The sequence below is a fragment of the Hippocampus guttulatus genome, chromosome 18 (genome assembly GCF_054856545.1).
Source record: "Hippocampus guttulatus isolate MCC_2025c chromosome 18, RoL_Hgut_1.0, whole genome shotgun sequence".
Lineage (NCBI taxonomy): Eukaryota > Metazoa > Chordata > Actinopteri > Syngnathiformes > Syngnathidae > Hippocampus > Hippocampus guttulatus.
The window spans coordinates 7,650,161-7,664,937 of NC_141278.1; the positions used below are offsets into that span (position 1 = coordinate 7,650,161).

General features: G+C 44.0%; 2 protein-coding genes across 2 annotated transcripts in view; both read left to right on the plus strand.

Annotated features, from left to right (window-relative positions):
- Window positions 1–6,038, plus strand: part of pvrl2l (PVR cell adhesion molecule related 2 like) — a 101,041-nt gene extending 95,003 nt beyond the window's left edge. The window contains exons 7-10 of the mRNA XM_086136241.1: window positions 1,395–1,524; window positions 1,657–1,714; window positions 2,063–2,161; window positions 2,692–6,038. Of these exons, the coding sequence (XP_085992367.1) occupies window positions 1,395–1,524; window positions 1,657–1,714; window positions 2,063–2,161; window positions 2,692–2,865 (461 nt within the window). The 3' untranslated portion in view covers window positions 2,866–6,038. The remainder of the gene's footprint in view (window positions 1–1,394; window positions 1,525–1,656; window positions 1,715–2,062; window positions 2,162–2,691) is intronic.
- A 2,073-nt stretch (window positions 6,039–8,111) lies between these two features.
- Window positions 8,112–14,769, plus strand: slc9a1b (solute carrier family 9 member A1b). The gene is made up of 12 exons (XM_086136239.1): window positions 8,112–8,425; window positions 9,786–10,246; window positions 10,820–11,070; window positions 11,291–11,508; window positions 11,764–11,960; window positions 12,063–12,152; window positions 12,784–12,854; window positions 13,042–13,209; window positions 13,370–13,478; window positions 13,556–13,654; window positions 13,802–13,877; window positions 13,980–14,769. Exons 1-12 carry the CDS (start codon window positions 8,143–8,145, stop codon window positions 14,159–14,161), a joined length of 2,205 nt encoding a protein of 734 aa, XP_085992365.1. The 5' UTR covers window positions 8,112–8,142; the 3' UTR covers window positions 14,162–14,769.
- Window positions 14,770–14,777: the final 8 nt, after the last annotated feature.

Consider the following 14,777-nt stretch of genomic DNA (forward strand, 5'->3'; position numbering starts at 1 on the left):
AGCCCTGCTTACGCGGATGCTTTTTGAGTCACACCGGGGTGTGTACGTTCGTGTGTGTGAGTATTCTTTGGGAAAAGGGGTGTTTTTGTCAGGAAAGGCCATTTTTTTTCCATGCGCGCAAATGAGCAGCGAGACGACGCTGGAAGGCACAAAAGTGCCTGCGCCCGCACGCGTGCGTTTAGCGTAAAGTCTGAAGGATGAGCGAGGGATCAAAGCATGAAGGAAGGTTGGAAGGCCGCAAGGTAGGAGGAGGACTTAGTGTCACAGGAAGGGGAATGAAGATGTCGCTTCCATCTCCTTTTCCTGCACTTTATCTTCCTCCCCCTCTTCCTGATTTTCCCCTTCATTATCCTCTTCACCTTCTATCTATCTATCTATCTATCTATCTATCTATCTATCTATCTATCTATCTATCTATCTATTTATCCATCCATCCATCCATCCGGCTGGCTGGCTAGCAGGCTAGCTAGATGGCTAGCTTCAGTGACAGTCTGGAAGACTTAATTACCCCCCCCCCCAAAAAAAACATTTCAGAGAGTCTTCCAAACGTCATTTTGTATTGAACATTTTATCGAAAGTCAGACGGCGACTCGATTTGACATCACAGCAGTTGTCGGAACAATCAGTGCGCTTCTGCTTGGAGCGCAGTGCCACCTGCTGGTGAGGCACGGGAAAACAAAGAGGACGATTCATGTTCTTTTCTTTGTTTTTTGTTCAGCTTGGTGTCATCTCGAGTGCTTGGGAGAAAGAAATGGGTGTCACCTTGAAACGTTCCGCTTTCTGCACACGGAGAATAGACACCTCGCTACATGTTTTATATGCGTGTTTATGAGCAAGACAGAGTTCAAGGAGAACGAAAATGTGACCGTGGCCACTTTTGTGCTTTTTAAAACGTGACTTCGCTTTGGAGAAAATACTCATGCATGTCAAAAGAGCACAATACGTACAGTGAAGTTTGCTCCATTCAAAAACCTTTCAAATCATAATCCTTTTTACTCTATTTTTTTCACTTCTTATATTTAATAAATTATTAGCCTTTTTTATATTTTCGAACACATATACAACGCAGGTGCATGTTCACCAATTTTAATGTGGTAGAAAGTGATTTTTTTTTTTTTTGACAAAATGAACTTTTCAGAAATTCATACTTCCTTTATATACCGGTAAAGAAAATCATTTTGTTGGTATTCACCTTTTGAATAAGGATCGTCCTGCACATAGCAAAAAAATCCATGAATGATTGACGCCCATTTGAAATGAAGCGGATTTTTTTTTTAGTTTGTGAGAGAGAGAGAAAATTCAAATGCAAAACTGCTTTCACCAACTCCTTCAGTCTCCGATTAGCTCTTACGCAAGAGCATTATGCTGATTTTGTGTCATGTGTCGCCTCCTAGAGAAGGAACGTCTCATGGCGCCAGGCCCGTCGACCGGCGCGGTGATCGGCGGCCTCCTCGGCGCCCTCGCCATCATCGGCATCGTGGTGGGCCTCGTTTTCTTTATCCGCAGACGCCAGCGTGACGCCGAGTGAGTCCTCGGACGATCAGAATGATTATTGATCATTCCTGCGACGAATTGATTGTACAGCTCCGACTGTGTTTGTTTCAATGACCATATTTGGTTTCGTCATTTTAATATGAATGCGTGTCGTCCAATCAGCGGCCCCCCAAAGCACAAACCCCCGCCCCCTGTCAAGAGCGGCGGCTCAACGGAGCTGGTGAGTCAAAATCAGTAAATCCATCTATCGGTAAGCGTCTCTGTTATTGATTAGCACTTGTTTGAGACTCCGTCCACTGTGCAGGAAATTGTCCAATATAGATTAATTGGTTTGAAAATGACCATTTACTTCCGCTAACGACATATAGTGACAGACAGAACAATTCAATACTCTTCCGCTAGATGGCAGAATGTCCACAATCAACCTGTGTCGAGTACTTTCCATTTGTTAGCATTCATGCAACATGCATAGCATGAGTAAGCTAAATGAATGAGAGTATTTATTTCAGTATACAGTATATGCATGTGTATAGCGATTTTCTTTGTCTGTTTCAATGCGTGGGCGCAGCTCAACAAGCCGCCAGAGGTGCCCGGAGCCACCGAGATGGCGCCGCTCGCCCCAGCGGGAGACATCTACTACGAGCCAACGGGAAGCGAGCCTGTCAGGGTAACCCGCGCACCTTATTTTCCATCCAAGTATGACTGTAGTTTTGCAAAGCTGCAATGCTTTGAAGTGGGGAATTCAATTTTATTTCAGCAAAAAAATTTAAATTCTGGTAAGCAAAAAAAATTGATAAATTAAATTAATCACATTACCATAACAATGTTTAATTATTCTTGCCTTTCCCCTTAAAAAAAATGATTACACTAAGATTTATTTTTTTCCAGAAAATATACAATTAAATTTGTCTATATAAGCGGGAGGGGGGGACACTCAATGACTTTTTCAGCTGTGACATTAAGAGCATTTAAGAATTACTTTTTTACTCTCGTTCAATTAGCCCAAACTTTAATCAGGAAAAAAAAACACTTAAGATTACGACTTTCTTGAACAAAACAATTCGAAATCCCCCCCAAAAAAAATTCTACAAAAAATAGTTCCTGTAAGATTGCATCTTTCACAAAAAAAATTTTTAAAAAGGACTTCATATTAGTTTTATTTTCTGAGTAACTTTTGTGATGCCTTTTCTTTTGCAGAACTCGAACAGTGAAACTCCCGGCACGCCGAACGGCAGCGGACCTCCACTGCCGGACGAAATGAACCTGAATCTGGACCCGGACCTGGACCTGGTCTCGACCAATCACGAGTCTCCGCCGGTCGCCAACATCGCTCGTGGCGAGAGCTTTGTGTCGCCCGCCATGTATGTGTAAGCGTGGCCGGCCACTGGGGGAGCCCCTGCTGTGAGTTTTTTTTTTTTAAAACACTTATTTTTTTTAACACTTTTAACCAACATCCTTTTTTTATGTTGCACAGTCTCACTGATGAGGATAAGAGTACAGTGTGGGTTAAAGCAGCTGATTGGCTACTTGTAGGGCTGCTTAATATGGCCTTAAATTACTGTACCTCTTCCCCCCCCCCCCCCCCACAAAAATACGATTATCTCATTTTAATCGCCACCTCCCCCCACTTTTGCTTCTAGAAAAAGCAAATAACAATGGCCAAACAAGCTCGATAACATTTTTTTTCCCCTTTAGATTAACTTGCATCACCTTCTATATCAATGAGACAAACACGTGTCTTTTTCTTTTCAAGTAATGTGGAAATAAGTGCTGGTCCCTTTTGTCGAAAGTTTGTCAGCACTAATTGTGCTTTTGTAAACTAGCTTCTCTCACTTCGCAGCCATGTTGTTCGTGTAAGCAATGCATGTCAATGGAACTACATAAATCATATATATATATACAGTATATATATATGATTAGAGGTGAGCATCAAATCAATTCAAATCACCCAGCCCTAACTGCTCGCTAACCTCTCCCATGAGCTTCTTTCATGGGAAAAAAAAAAATCCATTCCAAACTCTGAAAAAAAAAAAACAGTCTGCTCACATTGTTTTTCTGTTTTGTTTTGGGGGGTTTTAAACAAACACACACACACACACACACACACACACAAGCACATTCAGGTGTCCATCACAAGGAATGTAACACAAATGTGCATGTGAAGTTAATCCCCCTCCATCATTGACTGAAATCTTGAAACGCTGAATTTACACCATGCATATAAAGTCTGTGTGCCGCCATCTAGTGGTACATATGGAATTACACCAGATGTAAACAATGGTTTCACCAAAATTAGTTAGTAACCGTGCAAAAAATAATAATAATACAGCGATGGAGGGGGCTTTCTAAACACACACCGGACACTTCATTCGTCACACACTCCAATAAGAATTATCATAATTAACAGTAATGCTAACTTTTATGCTATTTGTGTAATAATATGTGAACTGTCCCTAATATTTGAGGCTCTCATATATTTGTTTTGAAGGTTTGGAAAGCACATGCACCGCAAGCACACGACTAATCATCTTTTCTTATTCTTTTTTTTCCTTTTTTTTCTTTTTTTGTAACAATTGTTGCTGAAACGTGAGCATTATGTAAAGACATGCAAAGCTCTCATTGGAAGGTGTCCCTAATGAAGTGTCTGGTGAGCATTTGAGGGGAAAATACTGCCATTACCGTGGATGTCAACGTTGTACAGTCCCAAAATGATCAACAGTGTAAATACTACTGCTCATATTAATGATGATAATTATTTTGGTGATCTATAATTATTGGTGTAAAAAAAAATGATAGTGGTTCGCAGTGCCTCTGCAGAGGGTGTGCAAGTGCGTGTTTTACTTTTGAATGAAAACGTCACAGAACAGACAAAGGATGCTGACGACGCAAGAAAATATGAAAAATAATGCTTCTAATAATGAAATATGTGGACTTGAATCATGTAACTGTGCATGGCATGAGGACCAGTTTGTTCCTTCCCAAAGCTCTTTGACTGCAGCGTCATTATTTTTATAATATTCATCACCAAGTCCGATTGAAGATCAAAAAGGGATTTTTTTCAGCATTAGGTTTTGTATTTTTTGTTTTGATTTTTTTTTTTTTTTTTTTTTTACCCAACAACAACAAGTCACTAGTTAAACTCCAGACAAACTGCTGATTCAAATGTAATGTGCTCACTTTTCACGGGTGTTTGTGCTGATTGTGGTGACAATCATGTTTGTTGGTTTTGCTGCATGCTATGTGAAACACTCCACTTAAAGGGATTTCTTTCAAAGACACACACACAAAAAAAGAAAGGGGACAGTGTGTGCATGTTTGAATTCATCGGCACTTGGATTGGTTCCAAAACGGCAACAAGAAGTCACACTAATAAGGGAAAGCCAAAAATATCGTACAAAGAATTGTACCTGATCTCTGTATTTACTGGAAACAAATCATCTTATTTTTCCAAACTAACAAATCATGCCCAAAAATGTGCATGACTAATCGCTTTCAGTAGGCGTAAAATGCGGGATGTTAGAGGATTGAGGCATTCGATCTCTTTCTAATCTCGTCGGCAAAAAGAGGCTTATCTTCCTCTTTTCTCTTCTTATTTCAAACGTATGTTTTGTATATACATGTATATTTTTTTTAATTGAGTTATATCTGGAAAAAAACCAAACAAATCAAAGAAAAAGCGCAACAACAAACCTGGAACACGCTGTTTCAGTCAAAATGTAACAAAATGAAAACATTTAAGTCTCTTTTTTGTGGGGGTTGGGAGGATGTTCTAATACTTACAAAAATAAAATTGTAAGATTAACAGAATAAATTAGTTTTTTGGGTGGAAAGAAGTCATTCGAAAGATGTCGCAGGTGTCTTGATTATGGCTTAACGATTTTTGAAAAATAATCTAATTGGGATTCCCCCCCCCCACCATATCGGGATTGCGATTTTATGTGCGATGACTTTTTCATGGTCCTCTTCTCATTTATTTAATTTTTTTTAACAAACACATGCAAGTCCGATTCCAACAATAATGCAAACTAATCTGTGGCTTTACCACCTGCACTTTTCATGTTTAATCAAACATGTGGACTGCACAAATTAAACACTGAACTTATCTCAACACAATATAAATAAATAAAATATAGATACATATTTAAAAAAGAAATTCAGCCAATCAACCAACTGCATTTTTTTCCTCCAAAAATTGAATTCGACTACCTTGCCACAGCAATTTGAAGCTCTCTTGACATCACGCAAAGGACAAAGTGTTAGCTGTTAGCGACCCCTCCTAAACAGCTGTTCGTCACAGAGTCACACGTGCCTTGTTTGCTTTTTATTATTATTATTATTGTTTTTATTATTTTTTATTTCAGTCCTCACCACCAACCCACAATGACCTCGACTGTCACACTGGAGTTCTCTTTCGGATTTTTTATTTGGGGTTTTTTTTTTGTTTTTTTGTCATGCGTTTTGTTTTGTACGCTTTTGGGAGGGGAGAAATGTTCACAGACATGTTTTACAAATCCTTGTCTTGTCAAATAAAAACAGAAAGCTAATCCACAAGCGTCCCGGTTTGCTGATTATGACATGACATGCCTGGCAGCCACGGGAATTGAGTTCAAAGACCCAAGGCGAATATCAAAACAGATGTGCTAACAATGTACGGCGACTGCTTGCTAATAAATTACAGAATGTTTCCGCGTGGCTACCAATGCTAACGATGGCTAACAGCAGCATAAACTCCATTGAGAGAATGCACCGGCGCATCTTTCCGTGATTTAGCGTGAGTGCCTGCTTTTGAGATTGAGTGTTTAGATCAATGGTGTTAGCATCAGGCCTTCCGCTGCGTAGCTTGACAAGAACAGATGCCATTTGGAGAAACTCCACCACGGCTAGCTTAACTTTTACTTGGTGATGGGCAGTTAGACGATGACACAGCGTCTCTAACTGCCGCTGAAATGATTATCGGGACAGAAAAACTTTTCCAAGGTTGCTCCAATGTCGCCATGAGCAATACTGCTAGCAGAAAGCCGTTGTATTTGGGTACTTTAGTCTTGATTGCTAAATAAAAACAAACCCATTGTTGATATTTGTGTGCGGATGCGCTTCACAGAGACAATATTTTATTCACGGTCTGCTGGACAAACACTTTGGAATCGTTCATGTGAAGAACAGTCAGACGACTGAGGATTTTTACAGACACATTTGGACACCAACCAGACGCACAGTGCTTCAAATTAGCGGTTCCAAACGAGCTTTTTCAGCCAACGTGAAGCTTTCAATTTCAGGTGTCGAAACTGGGGTTCAAACACGGTTCAGGCTAAAGTTTCAAAACATTGTTGGGGTTTCAAGTCAGTTTGTTTGGGGTTTACTGTTTTTGTCTTTCTCACTTGCCGTCAAATGCGAGTCCTCCGCAAGGACATTTTTTTTCCCAGCGAATGTCTGTTTTTAACTGACAAATGGTCGACATCCGGCACAGGCGAGGGGGAGGCCGAGCGAGTGGGAATGCGGGGGGGAGCTCTCATTTTTTCTTTCTTTTTCCCACACTCCTAGGCCCGTGGAGCACAAAGATGAAATGGTGATGATCATTCATGCACTTAGCTCAGCATTCACTCACTCGCGACGTATATTTCTCCAATGCACCCTCTCTCGGGAGGCTCACTCAATCACCCCACAACATTCTCCTCTCCATCAGCTATACTGCAAATGTACTGATGGGGGTCACGTGACTGCGGCCTGATGCACTCTGCGATGGGGAAAAACAAAACTGTCTGTGTGTGTGTGTGAGAGAGAGAGAGAGATTGAGAGAGCGGTTGGGAGACAGAGTAATATTTACAACAGCGGGAGAGTGTGAGAAAATGAGGGAGACAGATAGAGAGCTGAAGACGGGGGAAAAAAAAGTACGCGAATGGGAGAGGGGACAGAATAAGTGAGAGGGCAGGCAGAGGAAGAGTGAGAGACAGAGAGGAGGACGGTGAGAAAAGGACGGAGAAATAATGACAAAGAAAAAGAATGAGAGAAATGGAGAGGGGTGGGGTGCAAATAAGGATAAGGTAAGAAAGAGAGAAAGAGGAAGGGAGTGGAACTGAGGTGGAAAGAAAGAAACGAAGAAAATGGAGAAACAGAGACAGATAAAGCAAGGAAGAGAGAAGAGGTACTGGGAGAGAGAAAAAGTGAATGAGGTAAGGGTAGATGGAGACAAAGAGGTACAGGGAGGGAAAACAGAAAGAGGGTAGCGAGAAAAGAACGAAAGACAGCGGGTGGTCAAAGAGACATTTTAAGAGACGTGTGTGTTTGCTGTGCTCCTCCACTCCACCAGGTGGCGCATGGCATCACAATTAGACTCGAGCGCACACGCAGAGAGGACGTTCACCTCCCCTGCACCCAATCAGCCCCCCCCCCCTTCACACACTTTTTATTTTATTTTCCTTTCGAGTCCTTTCTCCTCCTTTCTCCTTCCTTTCCACTTTGAAGAATCCACATCTCCTCCGCCATGCCGCGCTGTGATTTGAAGAGGAGGCTGCGCATCAAAGTGCGAGCTACCCCTCATGCGTCCTCCCGTGCTCCTCCTCCTCTTCGTCCCCCCCCCCCCTCCTCCTCCTCCTCCTCCTCCTCCTCTTCATCGTTAGTCTCGGCTCAGCTGTAGTTGGACGAGACCGGATGGGGCGCCCCAGCATGGCCCACCACCAGGCCGGCAAAGGCGCGCGTGTCCCCGGCTTGACGAGCCTCCTCCTTGCACTCCTGCTGGTGCTTGTGGTCTGCGCCAACCCGAGCCAGGGTACGCAGGACAACGACACCCGGGCACACGGAGACGAGGAGCACCAGCAAGGCAACAGCACGGCGCACCGAAAGGCTTTCCCGGTCCTGTCTTTCAACTACGAGTACGTCCGGAAGCCCTTCGAGATCTCGCTATGGATTCTACTCGCGCTGCTCATGAAACTCGGTGAGTGGCTCTTTAAAAATGAGAGACTCTGGAGATGTGTTAAAACATTTTTGCCGTGGTCTGTTTTTCGTTCAAACATTTGAACAGGTGGAACAGCTGATAGGAGATTAGCAGCAGGGCCGTAGCTATAGATGTTGGGGTCCCTGCCCCCCCCCCCGCCCACTCATTAACCAAAATGCGAAAATTCAGTTTCATATGTAAAATAATTAGAATTGTTCGAAATATGTTTTATCGCAAAATGTAGCATGTGAAGAGTCTCCAGTATCTGTCTAGATTGCACACCACATAGTGTGGAGAAATCTCGTTTTGTACTAGTCGCTTGAGGTCCACGCTGACAGTTGACCCTGGTCTTATCCGCGCGTCCAGCTGCTGTCGGGGAGGGCCGCTCCGACTTCCTGCTCTAATGCACTGCTTGATAGCAATAAGTGCGCCGTGTGCTGACTGAGTGGCGCGTTGATCGGAACGGGCGGAAGATGCTGGCTCCAACCTGGGGACATGTGACTGACGAGCTGAGAGGCTTTGCTCGGTACAAGGTGTGGCATACGTGACAATGTCTAAACCTCGAGACCCTTGTGATTGATTTCCTGTACATGCCTCAAGACAGCGGCAAAGTGCTTTTTATCTCTTAGGCAAGGCTACGTGAATCTTGAAGTTGCAATCTTCAAAACAAGTGTTGTAAAATGTCCAGCGATACAAGGGAAGAACTTTTTGGCCTTAATTCCTAAAGGTATATTTGTCGTAAACACAACAGCACTCATCACCAGAAGAATGTCAGAATATCTTCCTTTGGGAAGATATTCCCAAATTTAAAATGTAATCTCAGCCTTAGTCCAGGTGGTTTGTTTCAAATAACGGTCACTGGTGGCACAAAACCTGCATGCCTCAAATTAAAAGTGGAAAACGATAGCAAAAAAAAAGCCTACTAGAACATCTGAACTTTATTTCTGGGTGGGGGGGGTTAAATCAGAGCCACTTAAATGATGGCAGGTGTGTACTATGAAGTAAATCTACCTGTAAATAAGTAACTATTTACCTCAGTAAGTACAGCAAAGTAAGCAAAAAAATAAATGTCAGGAACAGCCTGCTGGAACATCTGAACTGTATTTCGGGTTCATCCGAGGCCCTTAGGATGATGGCAGGTCTGTGCTTACTCAGATTTACTGAGTTTTAAAGTGATTGCTTTATTCCAACCACATTCACATCCCAGTCATAGGGTGTGTGTCCTTTTACAACCACATTATTTCAGCTGTTTACTTCAACTGAAGGCCGTAAATTTGCGGGTCCACTTTGAACCTCATTCCATGTCGGTGCCTTTCACGCAGAACACTTCCTGACCTTGATGTGTTTTTGGGTCATTAAGGCTTCCACGTCATTCCCCGAGTGTCCCACGTAGTCCCCGAGAGCTGCCTGCTGATCTTCGTGGGTCTACTGGTGGGCGGCGTCATCAAGGCCATCCGGCAGACGGCGCCCGTATTGGACACCGATCTCTTCTTCCTCTACCTGCTCCCGCCCATCATCCTGGACGCCGGCTATTTTCTCCCCATCCGACCATTCACTGAGAACCTGGGCACCATCCTGGTGTTCGCCGTGGTGGGCACCCTGTGGAACGCCTTTTTCGTGGGCGGTGCCATGTACGGCGTGTGCCAGCTGGAAGGGGGTCAACTGAGGGGCGTGGATCTGCTGTCCTGCCTGCTCTTCGGCTCCATTGTGTCGGCCGTGGACCCCGTGGCCGTGCTCGCCGTCTTCGAGGAGATCCATATTAATGAGCTGCTCTACATCCTGGTCTTCGGCGAGTCTCTGCTCAATGACGCTGTCACTGTGGTGAGAGCCCGCGGTGGCCATTTTGTTTTTACCCGTGGCGATGTGTACATTTGATACCCAGGCTTTCAATCGGGACTTCCCCAACTTGAGTGTATTCAGGTTTGTATATTGCTACAAATGTGTTTTGCTAGTCCTCGCTCGCTTTAACAAGATTTCAAGCAACCAATCAGGTGACAGAAAATGCTGACCTCATTGGGGCCAGTATTGTAGCCCTTTGAGCAGGAATTTGAAATCTGATTGGCTGAAGAAACATGCATTTATTAATAGTTTCTTCCTCACTACTGATTTTGACGGTCATGTGCCGATTAGATAGCCGTGGCAACCAACAGACGAAGGCGTCTGTCACAGCTGCTTAGTAAGTTGCAGTAATATTTTTCATGCTTCGCAGAGGATAAAGAAGATATGCCCTGGGGGGTATTGTATTAGTGTCCGTTCGTTCACCCTATGTTTTCAAATAAACGAGATAACTGGACTATATGACACCGATGCTATTTGGTAACCCGTCGGTAGCATTTTAAATTGTTTGTTAGCATTAGGCTAAAAGGCTCATTTGTTTCTATTGTGTGCGCGCAGGTGCTGTATCACCTGTTTGAGGAGTTCTCCCACGCCGGCACGGTGACGGTGGCCGACGCCCTGCTGGGCGGGCTGTGCTTCTTCGTGGTGTCGTGCGGCGGTATCCTGGTGGGCGCCATCTATGGGCTGTTGGGCGCCTTCACGTCGCGCTTCACATCGCATACACGCGTCATAGAGCCGCTCTTCGTCTTCCTCTACAGCTACATGGCCTACCTCTCGGCAGAGGTCTTCCACCTGTCGGGCATCATGTCGTGAGTTACGCACACGTTTTAGGAGACCTGTTGAAATTTTTTTTTTTCATATTTTCATGTTTCATATTGTCTCCAACAAATAAACGTGAAACATTTTTGACCTTTTTAATGACATAATTGTTGAGTTATAAAGAAACTAAAAAATATTTTTTTATCATTCAAATGAAGTACTTTTCATCTTAGATATTCTGTTGTCCGCCCCCCCACACACCCGCTCCAGGCTGATTGCATGCGGCGTGGTGATGCGTCCGTACGTGGAGGCCAACATCTCGCACAAGTCCTACACCACCGTCAAGTACTTCCTGAAGATGTGGAGCAGCGTGAGCGAAACGCTCATCTTCATCTTCCTCGGCGTCTCCACGGTGGCGGGACCCCACGCGTGGAACTGGACGTTCGTCATCGTCACCGTGGTCCTCTGCCTCGTCTCCAGAGTGCTGGGTGAGAAAGACCGCGACATTTCCGCAACATTTCAAATGATCAAACACCAAGTTGGAAATGTATTATCATTGACGCCAAACAACGGAATAATTATTTGATGCAGTACTTGAGAGAACAAAGTGTTACGAATACTGTACAATCACTTCGATCTATCAGAAGTCAGTGCCAATCATGGTTTAAAATAGTAATATGAAGTTGAAAAATTTGCTGCTCTTCCCCCAATCTGACTCGTCTAGTCTCTATCTTGTATTTCAGGTGTAGTGGGCCTGACGTTTGTCATCAACAAGTTCCGCATTGTCAAACTGACCAAGAAAGACCAGTTCATCGTGGCCTACGGTGGCCTGCGAGGCGCCATCGCCTTCTCGCTGGGTTTCCTGTTGACGGGCAACAAGATGAAAGACTTGTTTCTCACCGCCATCATCACCCTAATTTTTTTCACCGTCTTCGTGCAGGTAAGAATGGCAAAAAAAAAAAAGTGGGGTTTTTTTTGTAATCGTATTCCTCCACCTCAGTGAAAAACTGCGACAGCCGTATAATTTGATTTTTGACGGCAGGGGATGACCATCAGGCCTCTCGTGGAACTTCTGGACGTAAAGAAGAAGAGGGAGTGTGACGGCTCCATCAACGAAGAGATTCACACACAGGTCCGATTTCTTGTTTGTGAGAAACAGCACCACCAAATGGCCGTTTGCGCAATTGCAGCCAGTCGTCCCCCTCCTCGGGTTGCGTTCCAGACCCGCCCGCAATAAGAGACATTGGCGATATAGAAATCCCCTATTGAAATAAATTCTAGGCATGATTTTATAGCATTTACTGCACTTGGGTGTTTTTACAGGTCTTTAAACGCATTTTTAAAATAATACATACACATCAAAACATAATATATTGAGAGGGAGAGTAACGCATAACATGAAAAAAAAAAAATCCCATTTCAAAAATGCATCAACAATCACATCCAAAGAGGTACATGTGGTCGCTTTGTGTAGACATAAAAAGCAGGATTGAAGGGATCAGTAATTAGCAAAAACTAGGGTGAGCTGAAAGAAGGTACTTTGCGCTTCCAATCTCCTTCTTCAGTCAAATTTATAGAGACAAACAAAATACAGTGCTGCCATCTAGTAGTCAACACTGGAATTACACCCAAAATGAACGGCCAGCAGAACTAAAGTTTCAAACTCGACCAAAAAATAAACAAAAATCTGGAAGAGGGTTTACTGTACACCCAAACGTTTGAAAACAAATAGTCAAGACGTCATATTTAATTCTGTCATTTAGTTTCTGGATCATCTCCTCGTGGGAATCGAGGACATCTGTGGACATTATGGACACCATCACTGGAAAGACAAGTATGACCTTTGAATCAAATCTCATACGGAATTAATTCCGTTTTTCACATATTTACATTTATTAAGGTTGAGATCTTCTCATTCTTGTCATTTGTTGTTCTCCAAATCCCGATTACTGCAACACGATGGACGCACTCTAATAAGTGATGAGCTCATACCTCCGGTTTATTGTATTGATTTTCTTCAGGCTGAGCCGCTTCAACAAGGCCTACGTGAAGAAGTGGCTGATTGCGGGCGACCGCTCCACCGAGCCGCAGCTGCTCTCCTTCTACAACAAGATGGAGATGAAGCAGGCCATGATGATGGTCGAGAGCGGCGGCGGCATCGGCGTCTTCAAACCGCCCTTGATGGTGCCGTAAGTATTTGGCCAAAACGAGAAAAAAAAGACTCGCTTGATCGCACAGTTAATTTGTCCGATCGAGTCTTGTAAATCAAAATGTGCTGTCACATTTCCTCCGATAATGGTGTGTTTTTATCTCATTTAAGTTTGGCCCGCTTATGTTTTTCTACCTCAGGAACATCGAACCCACAGCCCCGTCCCGGCGCAAGACCGTCATCTCCAAAAGTCGTGAAACTGAAATCCGAAAGATGTTGCACTCCAACATGCAGAAAAACAGACAACGGGTAGGCGGACCGGGCGTGTTTTTCGTCCGTAGCGGACAAACATTTGACGCCCTCGCGGATTTTGTGTGTCTCGCCAGCTTCGTTCCTACAGCAGGCACGACCTGATGATGGACCCCTTTGAGGAAGACGTGAGCGAGGTTCGCTTCAGGAAGCAACGAGTTGAGATGGAAAGGAGGGTGAGCACTCACTAACGCTTGTTGACCCCTTTCGTGCAGCCTGTAACTTAATAACCTGATAATCTGTCCACTGTAGTGACCGCTGAATAGCTCCATATCGTACTGCATAAAGTGGTCAAATTTTCCATTTTGCTTTGCACCGCACAGATGAGCCACTATCTGACCGTCCCGGCAAAACGGCCGGAGCCACCTCCCTCAGTGAGACGGGTCGCATTCGAACCAGGTCAGTGGCACCGCCCCTTCCCCCCCCCCCCCACTTTTTTTTTTTAGCTCGCAACGTGAATGCGGGAGGCGTAGTCACGCCCAAAATACACCCTCTTTGCAGCACACAGAGTTTACACGTACGACGACGGCGAGGGCACCCCAGTGGAGGCCCGCCGGAACGCCTCCAACGCCGTCAGCCTGCTGCACGAATCCGGACGCGGGTTCCAAGAGGAGGAGGAGGAGGAGGAGGAGGAGCAGTTCAAAGCATTGCGCCGTCTCAGTGACCCCGGTCCGAAGTCGTAGCTCAAGAAATGTGTGTAAGATTTTTATTCATTATGCGGGTGATTACTGTACATGAGTGTGTACGTTTTTGGGGGGGTAAAATATTATTATTATTAGTTATTTATTTATTTTGCGCTTGTTTGTAATTGCTAGAGACGCCAAATGGGTGGAGTTTAGCCTTGAAAGCACATGCGTCGTGTGGCCACCGAAAAATGCCTGTGTTGAAAATTTTCATTTATATATATATATATATTTATAATCTGGTAAATCATTTTTTTTTTCCTCAGGGACTGTTTAAATGGGACTGGTTTTGTATGTACACATTTAAAAAAAAAGTGTCACTAACATTCCTCCAGTTAGGTCAGCTCTTCAGCATTCACAATCAATTTTTGCAGAAGTTGCAAATTGTACTTTTGTTAAACTGTTTACTCATCCCAGTCGGCAAGGATGTATATCAGTGTCTTGCATATCTGTCACTGCCTGAGCTAAAACTGCCTGCATGTTTGCCTTAAAAGAATGTTTAGGTATGTTCTGCCAAGAGTATTTTTATATTTTCAACGTATTGATTGGAGACTTGTTTCAGGATTGGGGGGGGGAGTGAAAATAAAGGTTTGTACATGACAATGTGATTTTTGTT